The 27554-nt window shown below is 43.0% G+C and overlaps 1 protein-coding gene across 11 annotated transcripts in view; it reads left to right on the forward strand.

The window, feature by feature from the left end:
- Positions 1-27554, forward strand: part of PBX3 (PBX homeobox 3) — a 239621-nt gene that overhangs the window by 68614 nt on the left and 143453 nt on the right. Inside the window, exon 1 of one of the 11 annotated variants that reach the window (XM_081847692.1) lies at positions 13425-13643. The exons of 9 other annotated variants lie outside the window; for them this stretch is intronic. Coding sequence is in view for 1 of the 2 variants with exons in the window: in XM_081847691.1 (XP_081703817.1) it covers positions 22598-22604 (7 nt within the window). In the remaining variant the exon portion in view is untranslated. Of the gene's footprint in view, positions 1-13424; positions 13644-22582; positions 22605-27554 lie in introns of those variants that run through there. One more of the 11 variants, XM_081847691.1, reaches the window with a different exon arrangement.

The following is a 27554-nucleotide window of genomic DNA, read 5'->3' on the forward strand; positions in this document are numbered from 1 at the left end:
TGAATAGCTGCTGGAACAGACCATTTAACTAATGGGCAAAGCGCTAGGAAGGATGTGCTCAACCTGTTAGTGGAATTCGCAGCCTCTCTCATGCTCTCACCTGGTTCTTCTTTTCACGTGTTATAAAGGAAAATAGCAATAAAGGGTTTAATCTGAATCTGGAGTCTGTTTTGATATCCTTAGCTGTGATAGCCTTACCTTTTATTTTTATCCCTTACTGCTGCAAGCTGGCTGAAGAGAAGTACCTCTGAACATGTTCAGGCTGCTTTTTCTTCAACCACAGCAGGTCTACTTAAGAGCTGTAATTAGAATACCTGATAAAAAGAATTCAATCCTTCTGGCTAACACATTAAGCACTTATCTTTGGCACAGTTGGGTGGAAGAAGGTAGAGCTGGAGAGGCAGAGGACTGCTGTTTGCTCTCCAGTTGAGGTTAAAATGGGAGCCTTCTAGCTCCCAGTTCTGCTGTCAGTGGGGCTGTTTGCTCTTTAGAATATTAGTAACCTGTGAAGGTTCTTCACGTCTCACTGCCCAGCCCCGGAAAAGAGTCTAGGAAATGTGCATGAGGCTGTAAGAAATGTAGTTTTCCATTGAGTAAAAGCCCATTGAAGCATCAGGGTGCATTCCCTTTTTAAGTACTCTTGTTTCCCCACATGATGGTATCTAATAGTTTCTTGAATGATCTTGATGTTTCTGCCTCACTTGGCTCACCTATGAAGCTGTTCTACATTTAGGACTCTTGTCTTCCCAACTTAGTCAATAAATGCTTCCTACTTCCATGTTTATGTTCTCTCTCCTTGTGGGCCTTGCATGGGATTCATCTCTCTAAGCCCTCACTCCCTCATTGTGTGAAACACTTGAAGAGTTTTCCACAATCTGTTTAATGTTGCCAGCAATTGGGAACTGGTATGGAGGAGGAAAATTACTTAAATAGTTTGTTCTGAGAGTTTGAAGGAACTCTACTCCCAGCAATGCTCCTATCCAGTGATATTTAACCATAGCCACTGCAAAGGCGAGTAAAGAACTGAATATTGACAAGTACTTCCAAATAATAAGAATGTGAGAGCTAGCTTATAGTGACTTGTGCATACTGTATTATTTACTTCTGTCAGCTGCCCCATAGGCAGCCATTGAATGATAACCAGGGGTCAGAAATGGGGTGTCCTTTTGACTTATGGATCAGAGCTGGAGGCAGGGGGAAAGAACAACATAGGTAAATTAGAACTAGAATAAAGCAAGAGTGAAAGGTAGAAATATCTTTACTGCTCAGGTAAGGCCCCAGCCTGAATAAGATACCTTTGCAGTCCTTCATGTTAAGAAAAGCCAGTGGTTGATTTGCACAGTCAGTAATTCTGTGGCCGTAAGCCCTGATTGCACACACCTTCATTTAGCTCACTAAGTTAGGTCCTAGTCTTGGGCCACAAAGTTTCTGATTTCAAAACCCAAAGTCTCTAATAATCAGAAGAATCCTTTACCTATCCTATTTATGGATACACAAACATGACAGGAGAGCAGCACAGCCTTTCCAGAATGGTTTATGTGGGCTAGCCAGAAGCTTGTGCCACGAGTGGCCAATAAAGATAGCAGAAACCTTAGTGGTTTATCATTTATGTGCTATCTGGCAATGTTCATTAATGCACTCTGTACTAGCAATCAAATTTTACAGGTATTATTTTTAAATGCAAGTCTAGATATAAATTTGGTATAAACTAAGATATAAACTTAGGGAAGAAATAGCAGGAACTGGCCAGTTTATCCTTACATCTGTGCCCTGCCACCAAAACTGGCAGTTCTGAGTCACATTTTGTCCCAAACACATCTGCTTATGCTTTGGAGGAAGGATTTTGATAATTTAATATTTTTTCTTTGAATTCAGCAAAAAGTCCTCCCCACTCAGCTTATGCAAGATGAAAATATTATTTCTATATAATATACCGTTTCAATGAAACAATATTAAAACAGCAGTTAAAATAATATAAATATTATTTATTAGATTCTGTACTAGCCAATATTTTTAAGATTCCAGTTTATAGGATTGAAATGGCAACACACAGACATACATTTTCAAAAGGTCATGAAATAGCAATGGGCAGCAATTAAAATCAGTAGAAGAAGTAAGGAGGGGGGAGCTGGGATAATGTAAAAATGGTATTTGCCTTGTGTTGAAAAGATGGCAGGGTTAGCGACCAGACTCAGGAGAGCCTCCCTGCAGAGAGAGTTCCATAGAAAAAACTGAACCCTCCTCCCTGAACAACCATGTGATGCTGCCTCCCCTTCCCCTCCCATTTAGCTCTTTGCCAGTTAACCATGTCTTCATGAATCATGTTATTTCTGCCTCTCTCTTCCCTTTGTCCCATTGCCTTCCTAATAGCTGGAATTTAGCTCCTAGAGGCAGAGACATGCCTGTTGTTTCTTATGTTGCTTGCAAAGAGCTATGCAAAGCAATGGTATATAAACATGAGCAGACCTATGGGAGGCAGCTGCCCCCCCCCAATCAAGTAAGTAAATAAATAAAAATACTTAACTAACTGACCAATTGCTCACATAGCTTAGTTCTGCCCCCCCCCCCAAATCCTGGCTATGCCCATGTAAGTAAATAACAGTAAATAAAAGGTTATTGACTTGTGCCAAGTTTGAAGGTAAAGGTGATGGTTGCATTGTGTATTTCTAGCCAGCAGCCTGTTTGCTTTTCAGGCTAAAAGACTCTTAGCCCTTTTTGATGTGATAGAGGAAACCCAGCAACCCGGGTCTCCCTCTTTGTTCTAGGCTAAGCAGCAGCTTTGCTTTTTGCTGCACTTGATCAATGAGATAATGCCTGATATCAAAAACCACATGGAGCTGCATGGAGCTGTAGGGCAATCCCTTGAGAGATGTTTTGATTGGAGCTGGGAGTTTTGTATCAGAAGAGAAGGGAGACAGACAGGTTGTTTGAGGGAAAAGAAATCCCTCTAGACCAAACACTGACGTTGGAGCTGAGCTACAAATACTCCCTGTGCTAGAGGTGCAACTTTATTAGGTTTCTAGGTTAAACGCTGCCTTTCCTATACATGGTTTCCTTTGGTTCTGTCTTCCCCGCAGCTCATTAGCATTAATAGTGCTGCGACTATGACTGCTATCAAACTAATTAGGCTCTTATTTATTTTTTTAATACTGGATTTTGCTTTCTCCCTTATCTCCTGTAGTTGGAAGCATGGTTTGGAGCTTATTTCCTAGCCACATGAAAGTTGCTGGCTCTTGGAAGAATGGGTGTCTGTGCATTATATGTCATTCTTATTTAACCATGGAGAAAGATTGATTTGCTTAATATTGTGAGGCATGGTATGAACATAATTCTCACTTGGACATACTTGCTTTTTTAAAACAACAACAACAAAAAACTCATAATAATAATTATTGTACTTTTGATTTTATTTAACAAAATTTATATACTACTTGGTTGTAGTGAAACCTCTAACCAGTTTACAAGAAATATTAATTATTAATGAAAAATGTTTAAAAGCAATTGAAAGCATTTAAAAAAATGACCAGCCATAAACCAAAAATAAAAATAAAACAAGTCAACATCTACATGTCTGGATAGGCTTCACTAAACAAGAATGTTTTAAGCAAGTGCCGAAAAGAATACAGGCATCCCCCCAACTTATGCATGATTGACTCATACACAACCACTTACATGCAGTGCTGTGAAATAAATAAATAGAATCAAATGAGGAAATGGTGGGAGAAAGCAGGAGAGTCCTCATGGTTTGCAAGGAAACCCTCCTTGAATCCCAAAGAGAACTTCACTGAGGGTGGGGAAAGCCCCAACGAGACTGCTCAGCCTCCCTGCCTAACAGCTGATGTGCGAGGTAGCACACTGCTGCTTTTCCACATGTCCTCTAGGCTCCAACTGGCCCCAGAGCTTCAAAGCTAATAGAAGAGAGGGTGATGTGGAGAGAGAGCTGGAGAACAGGAAAAAAAACCAGGCATGTAGAGGCTTCTTAACGGGTGCTCCCCAGTTACCTAATTTTTGCTTATGCACGCAGGGCCCCGTAACATAACCTCTGTGTAAGTGGGGGAATGCCTGTACGTTGAAGGTGCCTGCCTGACAGAGGTGTGGCCTAGGGCCCAACATTGATGGGGCTCAGTGTCGCACTCCACCTATGACATCACGCACATGAAGCTGGGAGAAGGCTAAGCACCTAGCCCAGCCCACTGAGCCTGGCAGTGGACGAGGCAAGCCTCCTGCCAGCTGGGCTGCAGCATGACTGAGGCTGGTGTGGCCAGAGACGCTGCCGCGTCGGCCACAGCAGCTACAGTCAGTGGCAGTGGTGGGAGAAATGTCAATGGCAACAGAGTGCCGCAGCAGGGCTCCATAGCGGCAAGAGGGCTGGCCACTTATGGACCCACCCAAGTTGCGATCGCTGTAGCTGCTTATGCTGAGAGCCTCGTAGCAGCAGGGGTGGGAGGAGGAGGTAGTGGCGGTGCTGGCTGGATGCTTGGGCTCCTCTACCCCTTCAATATTGGGTGAGGGGGCCTGAGCTCCTGCTAAACAATATAGAGGGGGCTAAAGATACTGTGGCCCATAGGAGTTGGTGACTGTGCAGAGAGTTCCAAACTATAGTTGCTCTCACACTAAAAATTGATTTCTTACAAGCGTAGAACAAGTATTGTGTGGTGTCTGTACAATGCCAGTTCTGCAGATTAAAGTGGTCAAGTGGGCACATATACTGTAAGATGATCCTACAAGTAAGCTAGTCCCATGCTGTTAAGGGCTTTATATACCAATAGTAACATCTTCACAACTTGGCTTCGTAACAAATTGGCAACCAGTGCAGATCTCTGAGCAGAAGTGTTATGTGCTGACAGGACCTCACTCCTCTCAGCAACCAGGCTTTAAAATTCTGCACCACCTGCAGTTTCCAGATGAAGCCCAAGACAATCCCCACATGGTAAACACTGCAATAATCCAGTCTTTAAGTCGCCAACGCCTGAACTGAACTTCTGTGTTCAAGCTCCCCTTGTCCAGGAATGGTCCTAGCTGTTGTACCATGCACAGCTGATAAATGGTGCTTCTAGCGACTGAGGCTGCCTGGGTCTCCAGTGACATAGCTGGATCCAGAAGCAATCCCAGACTGTGTACCTGATCCTTGATTGTTTTTGCCCTCGTCTTTTATAAAGCTGGTCAATATTCCTCCACTTTTATGTATGGGTGAAACTGGGCTTGAAAGATACTTGCCCTAGGCAACACTAGGATTCTGTGTAAGAAGTGTCACCTGAACCCATATTTCCCCAGACTGCCAATTTTCTACTTGCGGCAGCCTGGCAGACTAAGCTCATTATAGCATCAAAAGGTGTTAGCTGTTTCTTTGAAGGGACAACCCCTCTTTATTGCTCAAAGTTCAAATTTGCATTAGCAATTAGATACTGTATTTTTTATTATTATTTCTTAAATCATTTTCTACTCCATCTCTCCTCAAGGTGCTTCTAGCCTGTGTCAATACTTGTATGTACTTTTTCTGTTGTGAGAAAAAGTGAGTGAAATCTTTTTATATAAGGTTAATTTTAACCAGCAGATACATTGTTGCTAGCCAGTTTGGCCCAGAGTCAGCCTGCAACATTTGGTGGAATCAACAGCAACCTTCAAAACATCAGCATTTGTTTTAAAAATTGAGTACACGTTCCTGGCAGTGAATGAGACTTAAGGGGAACAGCTATAACAGCTTAGTGATGAGGCATGTGCTTTACATACAGAAAGTGTCAGGTTCAGTCCTCTGCTTTTCCAGGTAGGGCTGGGAGAGAGTCTTGTCTGAAATTCTGCAGAGTCTCTGCCAGTCAGTCTAGGCAGGCAGTCCCAGCAAGCATGGCCAGTACTGAGCTAGATGGATCACTGGTTTGGTCAGGCATAAGGCAGCTTCCTTTGCTCCACTTGATGTCAGGTTAACTCAGAAACTCTTTGTGATACCTAATGGTCAAGGAGGAAGGATGTATTCAGAAGACCTTCTTATCAGTTGCCCTCTTACTTGTTGGCCTGCTTCCAAACTCTACTAAAACTAATTCTGGAAACAACATTAACCAAACTAAGGAAATAACAAACACCTCACTTTGCAGATAGAGGATTTTAAACTAATTTGAATATGTCTCATAGAATTCAGATATTGTAGTTGCAACTTGTTATGAGTTATTTCATTTAGGAACCCCAAACCTTTAAGCTCTTTCTCTTGTTCTCCAACTCCACTCTTTCTAGGTCCCAGCCACCATTACTATGAAATCAAATCACTTGCTTTATTGCTCAGATTCATATTAAAAGTTTTTCCTCCTCCTTAATGTAAAATTAAGGTGCAGCAACAGAAATACATTTTGCAGTCATAGTGACAGAGGGAAATCAGAAGCTAGAGTGATGGTGGCTTGTTAATAAGATTATAATTGGAGGGTTAAAACCTTGTGATTGAGTTGAAGACTGTCTTGGTGCTCTTGTGGCGCCTCAGCAGCCAGGCCCCAGGTGCCTGGCTGAGCATCCCGTGCCGACATCTGGAACCAGTTGCAATACATCACTGTCAAAACTGCTTTCTATACGTATCTGCATTTACACATTAGTTACCCACGCAGCACTCATCAAAAAAGCTGAACAATCTTGACACGGTGTCCCTGGTGGAACTGCAAAGGTGAACTGAAGTTGGGAGGCAGCGTCTCGCGTCACTGTCTGCTGCGCTTGTACAACAGGAAGCCTGATTAAAACTGAAAGGAAAAATTTATCGTCAGCTTCTGCTTTGTATCATTTTACCTATAATGGGGGGTGGGGTGGAATGAAATTATAGTTAACTGTACCTGATTTTTTGGAGCTATACAACTGTACCTATTTTTTAAAAAAGTGTTCCCTTTGTACTTTGTTTTGCTACATATCCTGTAAATTATTCCTCTTTGGCTGGTTAAATACCCAGTTTATTGGCCGTGTTGCTGTATCTTACAACTCTGCTAGTAAATACTGTGATTTTGGAGTGTGAAAATTACAGGTTTTGAAAGTAAGACTGGTATAGCATGCTGAAAATTAAGTGTGTGTGTGTGTGTGTGAGAGAGAGAGAGAGAGAGAGAGAGAGAGAGAGATGGAGATGAGAACAGCTCATTGGTGCTGTAAATGCACTGTAACCTGAATTCTCAGAGGTGGCAGTCTGACCACTGCCACTGCTTTTTAAAAAAATCCCATTGCTCAGCGAACTTACAAACCATAAACAGAGCACACCTAGCAGTGATCCCTCCAGTTGCACCCTAGGCTCAGGACATACAGGAGACTGCTTGAAGAGGACCTAGCACTATCCAAGGACTTAAGTGGGTAAGAATCACAGTCCCAACAAATTACCATGTTACAGTTCTAAAGTCCATACAACAAGGAGTGGGGGGTTCATTGAGTGTAAGGGCTCACATCATCTCTGGTAACAGATGCTGAGGATATTACCTCATTTTATTTTATTTTTAAAATAAAATGAACTGGGAAGAGCAGCCATTGCCACAGTGGCTTAAGAGATTGGAGAACAGGGCCCAAACTAACCAAATAAATTTCAGTAGGGAAAATGCCAGATTCTACACTTAGGCAGGAAGAACCAGATGCACAAATATAAGATGGGGGATACCAGTAATATATGTGAAAAGGATCTAGGTGGTCTTAGTAGACCACAAGCTTAACATGAGTCAACAGTGTGATATAGCAGCAAAATAGCTAGTGCTATTCCAGACTGCATCAACAGAAGCACAGTCCCGGTCAAGGGAAGTAATAGTACCACTCTGTTCTGTCTGGAGTACTGTGTCCAGTTCTGGGCATCACAATTTAAGAAGAATGTTGACAAGCAGGAACGTGTGCAAAGGAGGGCAACCAAAATGATCAAGGGTCTGGAAACCAAACATTATGAGGAATGGTTGAGGGAGTTAGGTATGTATAGCCTGGATAAGAGAAGACTGAGAGGAGACATGATAGCCATCTTCAAATATCTAAAGAGTTGTCACATTGAAGAAGGAGCAAGCTTGTTTTCTTCCATAGGACCCCCACCAATGTCTTCGAGGTACATGAAAGCAGATTACAACTAAACATTGTGAAGAACTTTCTGACAGTAAGAGCTGTTTCACAGTGAAACAGACTGCCTCGAAAGGTGGTGGATTCTTCTTCCTTGGAGGTTTTTAAGTAGAGGTTGGATTACCATCTGTCATAGTTCAGGCTGCAGGGCGTTGGACTAGATCAGGGGTTAGCAACCCGCGGCTCCGGAGCCGCATGTGGCTCTTTTACACCTTTGCCGCGGCTCCGGGGCGGATACTAGCGAGGGGAGGAGGCGCATTGTGCGCCCTGACACCCCCCACTGTGGCGGGCACTGTACTGGCTGCGACGTCTCATGGGGGCGGTGCGTGCGTTATTCACGCACCATCCCGACATCACCTTCGCGCCCGCCCGCCCGCTACATTGTAAGGAGCATGTACGCTGGTCACTGCATTGAAAGGGGGCATGTACGCTGGTCACTGTTTTGAAGGGGAGTGAAGAACACACACACACACACAAAAGGTAACTTGTTAATTTAACGTTTATTTCTATGAGGAGGAGTAATTCTGAGGGGTCAAACAAAGAAATAATAAAAAAATGCCAAAAAATTATTTTTATAATGACAAGTTTTGCGGCTCCCAGTTTTTTTTTCTTTGGAAACGGGTCCAAGTGGCTCTTTTTGTCTTAAAGGTTGCAGACCCCTGGACTAGATGTACCTTAGGGTTCCTTCCAATTCTATGATGCTATGATTATATGAAGGCATGAGAAATGAGAAAGTAGATAATAACTTTTGTTGAGGAAGCAGAGGACTTTTTCCCCTTTACTAGTCCGCAATACTACAATTGAGTCATCTAGTGAAAGTGATTGGCAATAGATCCTGGGCAGACAAAAGGAAACCTTTATTATTAGCATAGAATTCACTGGCACAAGATATGGTAATAATGACCACTGAGTTTATTTGCCTTTTATCAGGAAATTAGAGAAATACATGGAGGCTAGGTTGGTTGGCAGATTTTAACCATATAGTTAAATGGAACCTGCATGTTCAAGAGCAGTGTGTTTCTGAATCCCAAAAACATGGAATGGTGACAGTGAGAGGGGCGCCTGGATGGCCACTCCCTGTTGGAAAGGAATATTGGACTAGACCAGAGATGGAAAACTAGCTGCCCTCCAGATGTTGTTGGACGGCAACTCCCATCATTCTTTATTACCATTGTCAGTGCTGGCTGGGACTAATGGGAATTGGTGTCCAACAATATCTGAAGGGTCACTGGTTCCCCATTCCTGGACAAGATGGACCTTTTGGTCTGATTCACCATGGTTGCTCTTATGTTCATATGACCGCTGCCCTTTGACTGTTTATATTTATGTATGTATTTATTTAAAATAAATAATGCAGCATGACTCATTTTATGTTCTTAATAGATAGCAAATGTGGGCATTTGCACCTGATGACCTTAAAAGAGGTGGAGCATGTTTATTCTGCTAATAAAGAGCTCTAATGTGACATTTGTATGTATAGCCATAGTATGAATTACTTAGAAGGTGCGACCTAACTGGATTTAGGCAAATGGGAGCATGGAAGAGGGAGGGAGAAGAGGTTAACTGAATTATTTAAGACATATAATTTTATTCCCTTTTGTGCCTTTGAAAATATATTTAGCTTTTGGAGAGCCATCTCAAGATTTACAGCCAGGTTGTAACATCTGCAGATTTGCAAGTTAGAGTTTGATGCAGCTTGAATCATGGGAGTTGGTCTAATTGGGTAATATTACAAACCCTGCAGTAAAAAATAAAGGGGAAAGGGGTCATGTGTTTGCCAGTATGCTCCAATTAGCACTGCTTACACCTATTAATAATAAGCACTGTCAAGTGAGGTGGTAGAGGTGTTTATACAGGTGAGCAGGGAGTTTGTTTCCCTGGAATGAATTAAGTCTCAACCCAACCAAACCATGTAAATAGCTTTTCTTTTTTAAAAAATGTGCCTTAAAACAATTCCTCGCTTGATTGGGAGATGAACAGCTAACATTTAGCTTGAATTTTAAAAATTTATTCTTTAAACCACCTACAATAGTAATAGGAATTTGCTGCCCATATTAGGCTGGGGTTTTTTCCAAAGAGCAAAGAGAGCAAAGGTGAGTTCATGGTGAGTTCCAGCAAATTTAGAAAAATAGCACTGATGTTAGGCATTGCAAACCAGCCATTCATAGCAAAGCTATGCCAAACTGGATCACACACCAGGCTCTGAAGTGAAAGTATTTCATTGCTGGATGATTCTCTGGATCTTTGTGGGCACTTTACTTGATTGTGTAACTCTGAAGTTGCAGACATGGAAGACAAGCTGACAGGATCCTTCAAGAAAGCTATGTCTGAGACATAGCTTCTGATTTGTCCAACTTCAGTTATTTAAAATCTATTTGCATCTTACATCTTTTTTATGTTGCTGGTTCTTGGCTGCCCTGTTTTGATGTCTTAACAAGATGAGTCTGCATCAGCCAGTACATCAGTGTTATTATCCAACACAATCCTCCCCATTATAAACCAGTCCCATGTTTGTGGGTAAGGAGCCTGGGTTGCACACATGCTCGTTTCGAGAGAGTGGAGAGAGAGAATCCTTACAGAACAGAACAGAAATACCTGTTATAATAAGGTTTTTTAAAAAATAATAATAATTAATTGTATTGTTACATAATTAGCAGTTGGGTTGTAAACTGCCTGCACACTTATCTCTTGTTTCTCTGCACATAAATGGGCTACAGATTTACCTTTAAAAAGTGACGAGTAAAAAATTGAGTGAGGGGCCTGAAATAGCCCTCCTCCTGGCTAGGTTTCTTGTAAGCCCAAATGGTATTTGGAAGGGATAGATAACAGTCTACAAGAGCATCTGCAGCAAGCAGGTAGTGCCAGACACTGTTGTGTAGCTAAGACAACAAGAGAGGTATGAAGTGGTATGAAGATAAGTGATATGAAGTGGCAGCTGAGATGGAGGTCTTCTGGTAGTACTGGAGGAGGGGGTTATTTGGAATACTTAGTAGCTACCAGCCTTCCATGCACCTTAGTTGAGGCCTCTGGGGATGGTAGCATGCAGGTAAGGGTTTCTAAATGGTTTTCTACTGGATGCAATTTTTAACATTTTGAGGGTGCTTACAGTTTTGATATAGGGTCAACATTGCCCTTGCCAGTATACTTGAGCATCCATTCTGTTTTAGTTTCTTTAGTGCCTGAATCAGGATAGAGTAGTTAGTGCAGGGTCTGCAAAACCACAGAGCTGCTAGGTAGATAGCAGCCCTGAATGGGGCCTTTAAATTCTCTAGTGAGCCTCAAAGGCCACTCCTGGTAGGAGGCCAGGGTCCTCCTGGTCTGCCAAGCTGTCACTTTCTAACATCTCCCCTTACATGTGACTAGCAGCTGTGGGGCTGTTCCACAATTCCCCTGGCACACACTGGAACTGTCCTGTGGCTGTCCTAGTTAAATGGGAAAGTCACAGAACAGTGGAGATGTGTGATGCGTGAACGCAGCCCATCCCTGCAGCTGGTGCTTCAAGTGTCCCACAGAAATGTTTTCACAGATGGAGAAGTCTTTGACATAAACAGATAATTCTCCCCAGTTGAAGATTTCCTCTGACTCTTTCCACTTATTCATTCAAAGGTCTGCTTAACTGGCAGTATCCTGGCACATGTCTGCTCAGCAACTCATTTCCAAGTCTATGCAAACTTTTGTTTCTTGTGTTTTCAAGATTGTCTTTGATTTCTATGCCCTGCACTATGTATGATGGCTATGTAACACTGCAGAGGCAATGGACTATACAGTAGGAGTAATAATGCAGTGAGAGATGCTGCTTTTTTACTTTTTAAAAATGCATTTACTGTATTAAATGAATCTATACCCTACCTCTCCTAAAAGTGGCTGGTAGAATAATAAAAAAGGAGAACACAGAATCCATACTAAAATAACTCTCATGAAACTGGAATAGCCCAGCAGCAGAAACAAGCATCCAGATAAAACTGCAATAAAAACTAGATTAAAAACAGCAACAGTAAATCACAATATACATTGACACTCTGAGTAAAAAGACAGGCGGTGCAGGGAAACATTTTTTACCTGGTATGAAGGACATGGAAATCTAGGGAAGGTATGTTGAAAACCCAATGCCTTCTGAAGACAGACAAGGGTGCCTGAAGTTGGGGCTCTGTGGATCTATATGTATGGACAGGTTTATACAAGAGTTGCATCATTACTTCTGTGGAGCCTGGTTAGGTTCAGAAGTATCCCTTGCTTTCTTATCTTCAAGTTCTGTTTCCCAGGATAGTGTTTCTCTCCTAATGTAAGTTTTGTGGAGATATTTTTCACTGAGTAGAAAGGTTGGATACATAAGAATTATTTCTTTTGTGTATTGAAGTATGGTTGGTGTTAGCATTTCTTTTCAGTACTGTAGGTGTTTTGTTTGTTTGTTTTTAAATCCCTGCTGGCCTTTATTAAAGCTTTTAATTAGTACCTGGCATTGCAATTGAACATTTGCATGTGAGAGATGTGTCTTAGTAACAAGTAGCATTTGATCTTAAGCTGACCTCCAGAAGATTCCAAATTCGTGGAAATTCTTGTTCCAGCAGCATATTTTGAGTTGTGTTTCTCTTTTGTGTTGAAGCAAATGGTCAATTATAAATGTTCTCTTGGAGATGAGTAGAAAAATATTTGTTTTCTGACAAATAAGAAGTAAAGCCCCAGGCTCAAGTGGACTGCAGGTATCATTTGGGTACATTCAATCCCCAGATGACTCTCCATGTATGTTTTGCATAACCTGGTAGTGTACATGCAGCTATGCTGGAGTTTTCACTATTCACTATGTTTGTGAATAGTATTAAGAGTATATTGTGCTGCTCTGTTTAGCATAGTAGTGGTTTTAACTTTTTAAATGCTTTTTGAGTGTTCAGGGTATGTAATGAGACATTTTTCTGAATCATTTTTACAATAACCCTGGTGAGTAGGTCAGGGGCACTACTGCAGTCATCCCAGGGAGTGGCCAAGCTTTTACTTTGCTCTCCCTTCCTTCCTCATTGCCTATTTTGTCTTGCAAGTCATTATGGAAAACAAACAACTGACACTCAGTGGACCTAAGCAGAATTCCACTTCATAATATGTAGAAATAAATTCTCACAAAACAGATAGGCAGATTTGTGTTGGTCCTTTTATTTCACACACTCCAGCATTTTAAAAACTTTATTATTAAATGGATTGGTATGTTATGCATCTGTTTATGGCATTTATATCCCTCTTTTCTTCCAAGCAGCTCAAGGTGACATCCATTTTTCTCCTTCTCCCCATCTTCTCCTCACAACAATCCTGTGAGGCCAGGTAGGCTGAGAGGGAGTGGCTAGCCCAAGATCACCCAGTGTGTCTCATGGCTGAGCAGGAAATTGAGCCCTGCTCTCCCAGGTCCAAGCTCAGCACTCTAACCACTAGGCCACATGGACTCTCCAGGAATCTTGGCATGCTGGCCGTGCGTTCCATGTCACCAAGCAACGGTGGCTGTGACTGTTTGAACTGAGGTTCTGGCATCCTCAGCGTCGAGAGGTTGGCAGAGGTTTGCTGTAGTGACCCTTGCTTATTTAGATTAGAATATGGCATCTCGGAGACTCCTGGAGGTAAGTGAAAGTTGGCATTTCCAGGGGACTTAGCTTTAGAACGTAGAATAATGGTATCATCAAGTTTGGCAAAGAGCTATCAAAGGTGAAAGGAAGCTTCTGTTTGTGTTTGTTGGTTTGTTTATTCGAATGTGAGCCTGTGACTAGGGAGTGTCTTGTTTTTGATTTTGTATAAGCCTCTCTGGGAGCCTTTTTGGCTGAAAAGAGGAGTACAAATGCTCTGAATGAATGAGTATGTTCTCCCCGTGGGCATCTCTGACCTTCATCTCTTGTTTCGGGTCTTTGGCACCTTCCTTCCTGTGGAGCAGCTCTTGGAGGCCAAGTGCTTCCTGGCCAGTGACCTTGCTGCTGAGAGCACCTTCGAGCCCTTGGACATCTCTCACTTGCTGCAAGAGTTCAGCGGCAAAGCAGTGGAGGTAGGATGCTGCCAGGGTAGGAGAGAAGAATCTCCGCCTTGAAGTAGGGGAGTCCACCCCATGCCATTGACACATGTTTGTTGGACCTGGAGGGCTCCCGCTGTGGTACCATAGCCAGGATTAGGTCCTTTAACAGGAAGAGCAACAGAGCAGAAGCCAAGAAGGCAGGGACAGGCCTCTGTCCTCTAGGCGAGGTAGCAAGGGGTGAGATTGGGGCAGGTTTCCCCTCTCTTTTTGCCATCTGCAGAGATGCAGCAGCACAGAGGGGCTGATCCAGATCACTGAGGGATCCTTCTGGAGTGCAGGAGACCAGGGAAGACCAAGCCATTTCCTTTCTCTGTGGCACGGCAGCAAGCAGTAGAGTTCCTGATGGAGCTGGACCACCTGTGGAGGGGTCAGGTTTTGAGGCAAAGCAACTTTCTGGCCCCTGCACCACTGCCCAGAAAACCAAATGGCCCCCTCCGTGCAACAATGCGCCATCCCTGAGCCAATGGGTCTGACAGTTGCTCTTGTTTTTCCATTCACTGTGCCTGCAAGAGAATATGGCAGGAGTTTTCTGAAAGAGAGACAGTCACCCCTGTTACATCATATGTTAGACTTGGGGTGGGGAGGGAGGTGGCTTTCTTTCTAGCTAAGGATCAGCACTTTTTTAAAGTATTAACTGTGGATTACAAATTTTTAAAAAGCTAATGAGTTTGGCAGAATTGTAATACTGTTTACATTTATCTTTTGTTTAGTTAGTTGTACCGTATTTATATTATAAATAGCAACCTCTATCTGCATAAAATAGAAAATATACATTTAAATTATCAATTAGATGCCAAAAGTTAGAAACAAATAGACATAATAACACAGGGGATGAATAGTGAACAAATGTATTAGTAACTTTAAGAGTAGTTAAAAGTTCAAATGGATCTAATTTTTGCATTTTCAAAACTTGTTGCATACCATCATTCCTACGTCTCTTCCAATAGCTTTGGCAGTTGGATAGGCTAGCAGCTTTGTTACCTGCTCCGCTGAAAAGAACACTTTAGCAGGAAATGGGTTTGTGAGAGAGTGTTGATAAGGCAGGGGGTTAGGTCATGTAACTTTTGAGCCTTTCTTAGGGTTTTCATGGACTACTATTCTGATGCTGGGGCTATATTATTGAAGACGGACGTCAGTGTGTGACAACTTCATTCAGTTGTAGCCTACTGTAGATGCACTAACCTGCAGAGAAACATTGAATAGTCTTTGGCTATGACACTCAGTTTTACTGTAAAACACATTTACTGTAAAAACAATTCACATTAACACCACTCCAGTTTTCAGAAACATTGCATGCATAAAAGAATTCTTCTCTTTTTTACAGGCTGCCTTTTCTCTTTCTCCTCCTATGAGCACTGTTATTATATTGCAAGTTCTATAGCTTTGTGCTGAAGTCCCTTGAAATGCTTTCTACTTTGTTGGTGGTGGTGTTGAAACCAGAAGCAAAACTACAATAGCACTCTCTTCCCTTGTTGCATAGGCTTTAATGCATTCTGCCATTGGGCTTGTTGGAGTAGAATTTCCATGTTTCCAGTCACTGTGTGAATTCTGGACTTAACACAGAATTTCCTTCCATCTTGCACTTAAAATAAATAACATAGAAGAAAAAGAAGGAAGTTGAGAGCATTTATGCCACAAAACTGGCTTCTGTGGTACAATGGATAGTGTGTGTGCCTTGGATAAGGGGGACACAGGTTCAAATGCCTGTTCGTTTCATGTGTCACGGGAAAGCAGAATGTGCGTAGTCACAAGTCTTAGTAAAGCAAACACTATACAGGACTTTGGACAGCTCCAAGAGGCCCTGCTAAGGCAACTACCAGTCTCTGTAGGGAGCTAGAGTCAACTGAAACCTTATGCCAGGGGTTGGCAAGGTTTACTGGCCATGGGCCGGATCACTCCCACAGAGATCGTCTGTGGGCTGGACTGGCACAGCATGATGCCGGAAATCGTGTCTGTGCATGTCCGTGGCACCGGAAATTGCTTCTGCCCATGCCCAGATGCCAAAAATTGTGCCTGCACAGAAGTGATTTTTGGCATTTGTACATGCGCAGACATGGTTTCCGGTATCTGCGCATGCACAGACGCAATTTCCAGCACCGCTTGGCGAGTCCCCGAGCCGTGGTGCGCTGGTTTAGTACAACACGCGGGGGGACTTGCTGAGCAGGCGGCTCAGTTTGGGGGTGGCTCATGGGCCAGTAAAATGGTCTTCATGGGCTGCATCTGTCCCATGGGTTGCATGTTGCCGACCCCTGCCTTATACAGTCTACTAGACCTTAGCCTTCCCAGAGGAGCTGGCTGACTGGTGAAAGGGTCCTCTTATTCTGTGGGGCTGGGGAGATGGAGGTGCTGTAGGGGACAAAACAAGGTACTAGTAGTTTTCCATTTGAGAAAATATCTTGAAGTGAATTCTCTTTCCAGTTCTTAACCATAACTTGCAAGGTCCCTGGGCCATTGCTCATTACACTGTTCAGCTTTTAAATTGTTCTGGAAAGATGGAGATACACAGGCTAGCTTGCTTTTCAGGTGGGCATATTTCTAGGGTTATGGCCTTAGTGGTAGTAGGATCTAGTAGTGGAGAGGGTAGCACTGGGATGAAGAAGAATATGAGTCTCTAGTCCTTGCCAGTGAAGCAGGATCCTCTTCAGAAACATAGTTTCATCTGTGGGTGGGTTTTTAATACCTATCGGAGAGCTTTATGCACAACAATGGACACAATTTTCACATCCTGATCCCTGCACAAAGGTTTTATGTTGTAGCAGGCCTATGCCAAGCTTGGGTCAGGAGTCTTGTCTGAATAAAGTTAACCAATTAACTTGTGTCCAAAAGACACGCACACAGCGCCAAACCCAGAAGTGCCTAGAAACACATCACCAAAAAGAGTGGGATGAGGGCAGAACATATTGTGTTTATATGCTCTCTGCTGACACATGCGGGGGCTGTTTATACTGACAGTATAAACTGAAGCAAAATAGCAGCCAGTCCCTTGCAGGGACCCCCCCCCCAAGGCAGCTTAGCCCTCCGAAGCCCAGGGCAAATGTATCCAGCTTCCCCCCCCCCCTCGGGCCTGTGTGGGAGATGCAATCCCAAGCACCACTTGGGGAAGGAATAGTCATAGTACCACTACCAGCAGCAGCAGAAGAAAAAACTTGGTGAAATTCAGGTGTAGTGCTTTTTCTGAGGTGGGGAAAGAATACTTTGGAAAATGTGATGTTGGAAGAGCCCCCTCAGTGGAGTACCAGTAATGAAGTTGGGAAGTATCTCTAGAGTTTCGCTTCTGATGTGGATTCTTCTCCAATGCTGAAGTACTGTCAAAGCCTTTGTGATATACTGGATAGCAGGTTGGATTTGCACCAGGGAGATCAGGGTTCAAATACCCACTCAGCCATGAAGCTCAGGCAGCAAATGTCAGATGTTATAAAGAATGCTGAGGAAAGCCCCACGTCTTCAGTCCTTGGGTAATTTTCTTCAATCCTAGGTATATCAATACTTGGGATTTGAGGAAAGGTGCTCTGAACACCAATTCAAAAATGCATTCTCCTCCATCTTGTAGCCCAGAGCAGCTTACAGCAGTTTAGCCTGAATGCAAAATTACTTCTGTCTCCAAGGTGTTCATAATATCTAATTAAGTAGCTTGAGGGATAAAAGAGTCCAAACACTGTAAAAATGATATTTTATAGACTGAAAACATAGAATCATAGAATCTTAGAGTTGGAAGGGACCCTCTCCCTTCCAGAGCAGGAGAAAACAAGTACAGTGGTGCCTCGCAAGACGAAATTAATCCGTTCCGTGAGGCTCTTCGTCATGCGGTTTTTTTGTCTTGCGAAGCAAGCCCATTGACAGCTTAGCAGATTAGTGCTATTAGCGGTCTAGCGGCTTTTAGCGATCAGCTGAGAAGCGGCTTATCAGCGGAACAGCTGATAAGCGGCTTAGCGCTTAGGGAAAGGGCAAAAAAAACCAAAAAAAAACCCACGGGAACTCGCAAGATTTTTTCGTCTTGCGAAGCAACCCCATAGAGAAATTCGTTTAGTGAAGCGCCTCCAAAACGGAAAACCCTTTCGTCTAGCGGATTTTCCGTCTTGCGAGGCGTTCGTCTTGCGGGGCACCACTGTATGCTCTCTCTTCCATGTGACAGCCCTTAAGACAGGGGTCCTCAAACTATGGTCCGCGGGTCAGATCTGGCTCACCAGGGTCCTGAACCCAGCCCGCCCGGCAATTGCCACCGCCACCCGGCATCTTCAGGTGCAAGAGGCAGGGAGGCAGGCTCCCCCAGGCCCAAGGAAAAAACCCGCTGCTGCCGACGCTGCCTTGTGGGCCAGGCTGGCGACTCCTCTGTCCAACCGCCTGCTCTCTCTTGCTGTCACATGCTCGCTCTCCCCTCACGGGCCTCGGCCGGCTCCCCTTGCTGGCTCCACCTTGGCCCACAAACGCCGCCCCTTTTTGTGAGGCCTGTGAGGCCTAGTCGCCTCTCCTCACTGGGAACAGGCGAGCCCTGTCCTTGCGGGCTGAGGGAACGCCTTTAGCTCCTGCCGGCCTCCACTCAACTCCCTGCAGCCTTGGCGCTCACGCGGGGCTTCGCAGGCCCTCCGCCTCAGGCAGGTCTGTGGGAAGCCTGTGGGCCCCTCAGGCTGCTCGTGGACTACAACTCCCATCACCCCCCCCAGAATGACCTGGTAGCAGGGGCTTATGGGAGATTGAGTCCAGGAGCTGCCTGAGGCCCGCTGGTTCAGCTTCCATGGGGTAAGGACTGGGATGCTGAAGGGAGGCTTTGTTTGCTGGTTGGATTTTGGATTCTGGCTAGGCAGTTCCAGCTGGTGGATTTTCATTTTCGGTAAGGGCTCAGTATGGGCTGTTTTAGCTTTTCGCAGAAAATAAGCAGAGGTGGGGTCGACCCAATTAACTTTCAGTTTAATTTTAACCCCCAAAGTAAAAAAGTGTTTTTTAATCATGCTGCTAGGCCACACAAACCACAAAAGTTGTGCTGTGTGGTGGGGGTGTTGTCACATTGCAGCTTGCAGATGTCGGCAAAGAAACCGCCTTCTCAGGCTTACAATGGGGAATACACAGCACTAAAGGAAAAAGGAGTGGGAGGGAGGAGGTGGAAGAGCAAACTTATTTCTTCATGACTCAGTTCTTGCAATGAGCAGGTGGAATGAGCCAAAAGCTGCTTGCATCACTTGCTACAACTAGCAGTGAGAAATATGCAACTGGATATTGACCATCTCATTAGCCAAAAGCGGGCCCATACTTCCCATTGAAATACTTATAAGTTTATGTTGATTAAAATTGTTCTTCATTTTAAATATTATATTGTTTTTCTTGTTTTTTGTGCACCACAGATAAAATATGTGCAGTGTGTATAGGAATTTGTTCATATTTTTTTCAAACTATAGTCCAGTCTCTAACAGTGTCTGAGGGACAGAGAACTTGCCCCCTGTTTAAAAAGTTTGAGGACCCCTGCCTTAAGATATCTGAATATGGCTATCATATCTCCTCTTTTCCAGGCTAAACATACCGAGCTTCTTCAAGTGTTTCTCATAAGGCTTGGTTTTCAGAGCCTTGATCATCTTGGTCGCCCTCCTCTGCACACTCTCCAGCTTGTAACATCCTTCTTAAATCGTGGTGCCCAGAATTGGACACAGTATTCTAGGTGTTGTCTGACCAAGGCAGAATAGAGTGGTACTATTCCTTTCCTTAATCTGGACACTATACTTCTCTTGATGCAGCGTAGAACAGCATTACCTTTTCGTGCTGCTGCATCACACTGTTGACTCATGTTAATCTTGTGGTACTGCTAGTACGCCCGGTGTCCCCCATCCTATATTTGTGCCTCTGGTTCTTCCTGCTTAATTGCAGAACCTTACATTTGTCCCTACTGAAATTCATTTTGTTAGCTTGCGCCCAGTTCTCCAATCTGTTAAGGTCGTTTTGAATTCTGATTCTGTCTTCTGCCGCATTCACTACCCCTCATCTGCTGGTGCCATCTGCAAATTGGATGAGCCCCACCCCCCACTCAGTTCCTTCATCCAAGTCATTTATAAGACTCTGAACAACAATAGGCCCAGGACAGAACCCTGCAGTACCCCACTTGTCACTTTTTTCCAGGATGATGAGGAACCATTAGTACTCTTTGGGTTCAGTCAGTCAACCAGCTACAAATCCACCTAACAGTTACATCGTTCAACCCATATTTTACCAGCTTCCTCACGAGAATATCATGGGGGACTTTGTCAAAAGTCTTTGTCAAAAAATTACAACGGAAGATGAATAGAATTTTTTAAAAGCACCACTGACCCCACCTCACTCCACCTCAAGCAGTAGCACTAAGCTACAAACTTTCCTTTGTTCTTGAACTAATAAATTGCAATACAGAATTCCATCTGGCTACCGTCACAATGCACAGCAGAAGTAGCCAACATGGAACTACATCTCCTGACCTTTGGCCATGCTGACTGGGGATGGTGGTAGTACAACAACACCTGGAAGGCACCAGATTTTCTACTTCTGGCCTACAACATACTTCACATAGCATTTAAAATGTGTGTGTGCAGCCCCCCCCCAAATACCCATACTACACCTTACCTATTCAGTTCCATCCACTTAAAGTGCTTTCTGTGGTATCTATTCTACACTTATTCATTTTCTCTTTTTGTTTGCTGACAGCCATCAGACAGATGCCTTGGTGAAACTGAGGAGCCAGGCATGGCAAGCAATATTGCCATCATCCTCTTCCCCTACCCCAGATTTTTCATCTCAGTGATGGATTCAATTTCTGCATTGTGGGATAGGTAGAATGGAGACTAGAGTTCTGTCCCAGGTGTGGTGGTGATGCATTTGAAGCATTTCTAAGAAGGGAGGTAGATCTTTGCTCCCAGGTTCTGCAGTGCTCTTCTTGCTGCATCAGTACCAGTTACTGTGTGTGCTCTTCTATCATACCCCTAGTTTATCTTTGGTTTTCAGTTAATTCTTCCCACGTGTCCCACCCCCTCCTTGCCAAGATTTCCTGTGCGGTTTTTTTGTAGAGGCATCTCTGAATGTGGAAGTAAGCCATATAAAAATTGCTACAGAATTTCATAATGATGCATAACACATGATCTTTTAGAAAAAGTCAGATAAAAATAAATGGGTTAGGACATTGTTAATGGATTGTTGTTCTTTAGTTCTTTTTTAAGTCTTGTTTAAACATTGATAAAATCTATAGAGAATGGTTATCTCCAAAAGGCACCTGTCTTGACAGCCCAAACTGCCCTTCCATGTCATCTATCCATAACATTTAAAATTATTCTCCACCTGTGGCATGTGGTAAATTGATGAAATAAATTTCTTGCCAGAAAACCCTGCAGATGAAGTGACTCTGCAACTCAAGCAAATGAGCCAAGCTGTGTGTTATATTAGAAGGCCAAAAACACAGAAAGTCAGTGTCTAGTAGCTATGAGTTGGGTTCTGAGCATGAGCAAATATCTGTTGAGTTTAAGAGCAAAGAGCCAGTGGAAGGGAGTGAATGCTGCCATCACTCCTCCTTGGTTTCACTGGGGTACCTGTCTGATTGCTGTTGGCAAACAAAATGCCAATATGAATAAATTTGAGGAGTGCCTGCTGCAATTTGGAAATGCATAAGCAGAAGTATGTGCAAGTGTATCTGTTTTCACACATGTGCAGAAGATTGTTCTGTCACTAATAAACCTCTATTTGGTAATCTGCAGTTACTATAATGGTTCCAGAAGAGGATGAGGGTCTTCAGAATTTCAGTTTCTGGGGCACAATAATAAAATCTTGCTATTTATAGGTCATGTACCAATTGATTCTCATCCTAAAATGTGTCACCTGAATGATTCTGCAATGTGGTTGGCATGGGAGAACCTGCAACCTTCGTTGGAGAATTTGCAGTTTGCATTCCTCTTGTGCCAGTTTTGGGGATTCCTGTTGACAAATTCTTCATTTTCTTTGGTCGGAAGGAGGATGGGTTTCATTCTCATTATCCCCTGCTTTCTTGAAACCCCTGCTGCCTTCATCTGTGCCTGTGTAGATCTGAGCCTCTCTATTCATTGCAGGAGCAATGGTAGAATATGTGCAGTTAATTGCAAATAAATGCCCTTTTGAAAATCTTGTTGTTTTTTAAATGATGACTTTATAGCATGAAACATGCTTGTCCTTTCCTTACATGTGTGACTCCCAGTCTGCAGCATCTCAGATAGAATACACAGGCTGTGTTTCCAGGGTGGTGGTGGGGAGAGAGAATGAGCTTCCCTTTATCTTTATTTATTTATTTATTAATAAAAGACAAAATGCCTTGGGGAAACAAAAGGTCTTAATGGCTGGTGCTTGGTATCCTTGACAACAGTCCCCAAAGAATATTACATTAGGGGCATGGGAGAACTTTTAAAAAAATAAGTAATGGAATTCCGTCTCCGTGATGCTTTTAGTAGTCATTTCGGCCACGGTGCAGCGAGGTCATAAGCTGAGCTCGGTGAAGGGAGCCAGAACATGAAATGATGCTGAGAGAACGTCTGGGAGATGAGAGGTACAGAATTACAAGCGAAAGTGCAGGCCTGCTGAGGCAATTACAGCTTAATGGGGTCATTTGGAAGGCAATTGCCAGGGGTTAATGTAGTATGGAGAGATGAGGTGAGATTGAAGTGAAATTTGGGGCTGGGAATGTGTTAAGATGAAAGATCAGAGTGCAGTGGATTCTGCAAAGCACAGGAAAAAGGTTTATAGCATGCAAAAAAAGGGGGGTGGGGAAGTAAAAAAAAAAAAGAATAAATAGTAGGCCAGCTGCTTCCAAATAAGTAAATAAAATCTTGAAGTGGACCTTCTTCTATTTGGATATCTCTGTTCGGAACTGATTCTTCTCTAGAAAAAGCACATTAATGATGAAGAGTTGATTTGATGTCAAAGTTCTGCTGTGGACAGACAGAAAATGTTTGCAGCCCACTGAGTGCTGCCATGCGTTTCTCCAGCATCGCCCCCTCTTGAAATGAACGGAGATTGCGCAGAAGCAACACTTAGTGGATTGCAGTAAATGTGCTTGTGGTCTCCTCATTATTGTTCTTCCTCTGTGCAGTCTCAATCATTCTTAGCTGTGCACGCCTGCTCTGTTGTACGCTTTGGGTATTTATTTTGTAAGAATTCACTGTTTTGGAACTAAAAAGTGAGACACAGGCCCACATACATATATTTTGATGTATTTTCAGTGGATTCATCACATTATCTTTTCAGGCATTAAAATAATAACTTGCAACGTGTCAAAATATTACAAGAATGTAAGCTAGCATACTCAGAGTGTGAGTATTTTGGTGTGCTTAAATATTACAGGTGTTTTAAATTAAAAACGTCAAACCATGAAGGCATAATGGAAGTAATCTGTCTCTCCCTTTAAAAAAAAACAAAACAAAAAACCACACAACACCACCCATAGCTTTAAACTGCATCTAGCATGTTTGGCTTTTCCTCATTGTGAACAAGGGAAGTTCATAAGAATTCAAAGGACAAAAGAGATCATTATGCCTTGTTACCTCAGCTAGTTCATTACCTTAATTGCTGAGCGTAATCCGGGCTTGGAAGAAAACTCTAGGGCTTTAAGGAGATCAACAGAGGCACCTTATGGCACAGAAAATGGAAACGCTTTCGTGTTACCACTGCTGTTCCAGGAGCTCTAAACCTTGATCAAAGGCTGAACTTTTCTTAAGGTCGACCATGTGAAAATCCCACTAGAGCTGTACCAAGCGCTGAACCGTAATGAAGTGTAGTAGGTTGAGCACCATTTCTGTTTAAATGTGTGACCGTCCTGGATCACTGGCTAGTGAGAGCATATTATCATCCTCTCAGGTGAAATTTTAACATAGTTATATTTAGCAAGGGATAATAGTCTCTTTGGTGCTCTGTAGATGGCATGGACTAAAGAAAAACCTCAAAGCATACGAAGCTGCTGCAGGTTTTATTTATTTTATTCATTTTGAGCAAACATAGGGCAATCTAAATGAACTCGGTATCACTTTCCAGTTGTAGTGTGCTCAATATCTCTCTAGCTGCATGCACAGTGAAGTATCTTGCAGGTAACCTTGGAACACTTGCATACATGATACTCATTTGCATGTTACTTTTGTTTACTTCTTTGTGACCTCAGTGTAGTCCAGCAAGCAGTTCTTTGGCCATGTAGAATACAACTCCGGAAGAGCTAAGGAGCAAGCTGTCCTGCTCCTCCCCTTAGGGAGAGCTCTGTGATTCTCTGTGCATGCCTCAAGGTAGCAGGATGAGTGCTGACCTGCACAGTTCACTTGACAGCTGCAAAAACAGTAGCAGTAGCTCTAAGCTTTCTTGAGGTAATTACCCCTAGCAAGCTTTCACTTTGTAGCCTTTTAGGCTATGTCTTGCCTCTTTCACCTCTAGTTTTCATCGGGGATTTTTCCAGTCCCTGTGGGTAATACCACTAAATTTTACTTATTTTTTTTGTTTATGGGAATAGATTACCATAGCTCACTCACTTTGTGTCCTGGCCTCCCTCCAAGGACCACAGAGCAGCATACACGGGCCAGTCTCCTATCCAGAAAACTGGCTAGTCCTAGATCTGCTCAGCTTCAGAGATGGCGCCTTCAGACCATTTCTCCATAATTACTGGAAATAATTCAGCAGAGTTTTGGAAAGGTGAAAATAAATCATATTAATTGTAACCATATCAGAGCAAATTCATGGGTTTCCACCCTCATTCAAGCAGTGAGAAAAAGCTTTTAAAAAACCAACTTTGAGAAAATTATCCAGTTGTCCCATCTGCTGACCCAGTTCTGACCCTTAACAGTTGTATATTTGGGGGCTTTTAATTTTTTTTAAAAATACAGTAAAATGAAACCATATGACCTTTAAAAGCATGGTTGAGTAGCATTCATTTTACAACCATCAAAGCAACTCTTTACTGTTGTAAGGTAGGGAAAAATCAATGATGCAATCTTTTTCCTTTTGCCTTGTGCAATCCGTAATTGAAATGGAAAATCAAATGAACGGCTAACAGATAATTGTTTTATCAATATTCCTTGCCTGCCCTACAAGGGTCAGCCTGGAATGATCATGAGGCACGGATATGATGAGGACAAAATGTGAAATTGAACAGCAAGGAGGCAATAAATCAGTCTTGACAAGAAAGAGTGACCAGCATGTAGCCTGTGCAGGCAGCTTTGGGGACACTTTTTGTCTCAGGTGTCTACAGTGATTTGAAAATGTGAGAATATAGTATTTGAAGCTCTACTCCTGGGTAAACAAGAGCAGACTATTTTGAGGCAAAGACAGCATCAAACAGGCAGTCTGTTTTTCAAAAATGTTAAGGATAGAGGACATTGGAGGGGAATCACATTGTGGAATAATAGAATATCCTGAGCTTGTAATAACAGAGCATCCCTCATTGCTCTGGGGGCTGTGTGTGTATGGGGGGGGGGGTAGCAAGCCAGGGCAGCACCATGTACTTAAAGACAAAGCCATACACACATTTTGGTTTTCTCTGCCTTGTACCCTGGTAGGATATTTCTGATCCCCAAAGCATATAAGGAAGATATATTTAATTTGCTTTGTTTTCCTTTTAAGAAGGCCTGGCCACTGGCATTTTGTTAGCCATTGTGAGAACAGGATATTGGACTAGATGGACCACTGGCCTGATCCAGAAAGCTCTCATGTTCTTAGGTCAGTTTAGAAATTCTTCCATTTCCCTCCTTGTACACTATCATGTTTTTGTTTTTGTAGACTTAGGTGTACGTTTTGCCTAAACCAGTATGGCTGGGTGTGTCATTTTGAAGACCTCTAGATCAGTGGCGTAGCGTGGGGGGTGCAGGGGGGGCCGGCCGCACCGGGCGCAACATCTGGGGGTTAGGGAAATCCACGGGTTAGGGGGCGCAAATCCATGGGTTAGGGGGCGCAAATTACTTGCCTTGCCCCGGGTGCTGATAACCCACGCTACGCCACTGCTCTAGATGTACTTAGATCCTAAGATGGAATAGTAGCACCAACAAGGACCCCTGGGTACTCATATAATGGACACAGCACATACCTTTAACATTTTTCAAGCTGCTAGTTTTTTTTCTTATATATGAACATAAAAATAGTCCTGCTGGACTGCCCCGAAAGCTCATCTAGTCTAGCATGCTGTTTCCCTTAGTATCAACCAGATTCTATACTATGGGGCATTCCAAGTGTGGTTATACAATCACTTTGTATAAAAGCATTACAATATTATCAGTTTTATTGTTTGATTCCTTTCTTTATGACCCTAGCATGAACCCCTTTCATAGCTTTGTCACTGCCACCTCAGACCCCATCAGTACAGTGGTACCTCAGGTTAAGTACTTAATTCGTTCCGCAGGTCCGTTCTTAACCTGAAACTGTTCTTAACCTGAAGCATCACTTTAGCTAATGGGGCCTCCTGCTGTTGCCATGCTGCCAGAGCCCAATTTCTGTTCTTATCCTGAAACAAAGTTCTTAACCTGAAGCACTATTTCTGGGTTAGCAAAGTCTGTAACCTGAAGTGTATGTAACCTGAAGCGTATGTAACCTGAGGTACCACTGTATATACGCGGTTAGAATTTTTTGCCCAATATGTGTCACTTTATACTTCCTTATATTTAATTGCATTTGCCATTTTAATGTCTATTCATGCAGTTTTGAGAGATCCTTTTGAAGCTCCTGGCAATTACTTTTTTATCTTATCACTCTAAATAATTTGGTGTCATCAGTAAACCTGTCCACTTCACTACTCACCCCTAATCCTAGGTCATTTATGAGCAAGATAAAAGACACTGGTCCTTATACAGATCCTTGTGAGACCACACTTTTTACATCCTCACTGTGAGAATTGCCATTTATTCCTAGTGTCTGCTTCCTGTTCTTTAATCAGTTACTGATATATAGAGGAGCCTGTATTTTGTGCACAGAAAGACTTGTGGCAGACCAAACTCTTAGACATTTTTTCCCCTGCAGAGACTGTTGCATGTATAGACCCTGCATATATTATCTTCTAGCATGGAGAAACCATACACACAGGGTGGGGAAGTCAGCCATTTCCCCCCATGCATCTTTAAGGGGAAGTGTCCATAGTTCTTAGTACATGGGCAGTAGAGTTCACTTTGTGTCATGAACTGCTCCCCCATGTGGGGAGCCCATGTGAGGCTCTCTGGGAAGAACCTTATGTGTTGATTCCATCCAGGCTGGCCATTGGTTCCTCCTTGGCAGCAAGGATGATGCAAAACTAGATAGTGTGAGCAAGTGTGATCTTGAGCTGCCTAAAGGCCTCTCAATTTCCTCTTAAAATGATACATAAATAAGCAGTCCCTTCTTCAAAATAGCTGGATTCAGTAAGTTCATTTTTTGATTTAACTTTTAGAAATTCTGTAATCTGTTTGTGTTCCTGAGTGGGTTGTAAGTTTAGGGGTCCTGTGCAGATAAATATTTCTTATCTTCTTTATTTGATTCGGAATAAGTGATCTGAAACTCG

The sequence above is a fragment of the Podarcis erhardii genome, assembly GCF_964252035.2.
Source record: "Podarcis erhardii genome assembly, chromosome: Z".
Classification (NCBI taxonomy): Eukaryota; Metazoa; Chordata; class Lepidosauria; order Squamata; family Lacertidae; genus Podarcis; species Podarcis erhardii.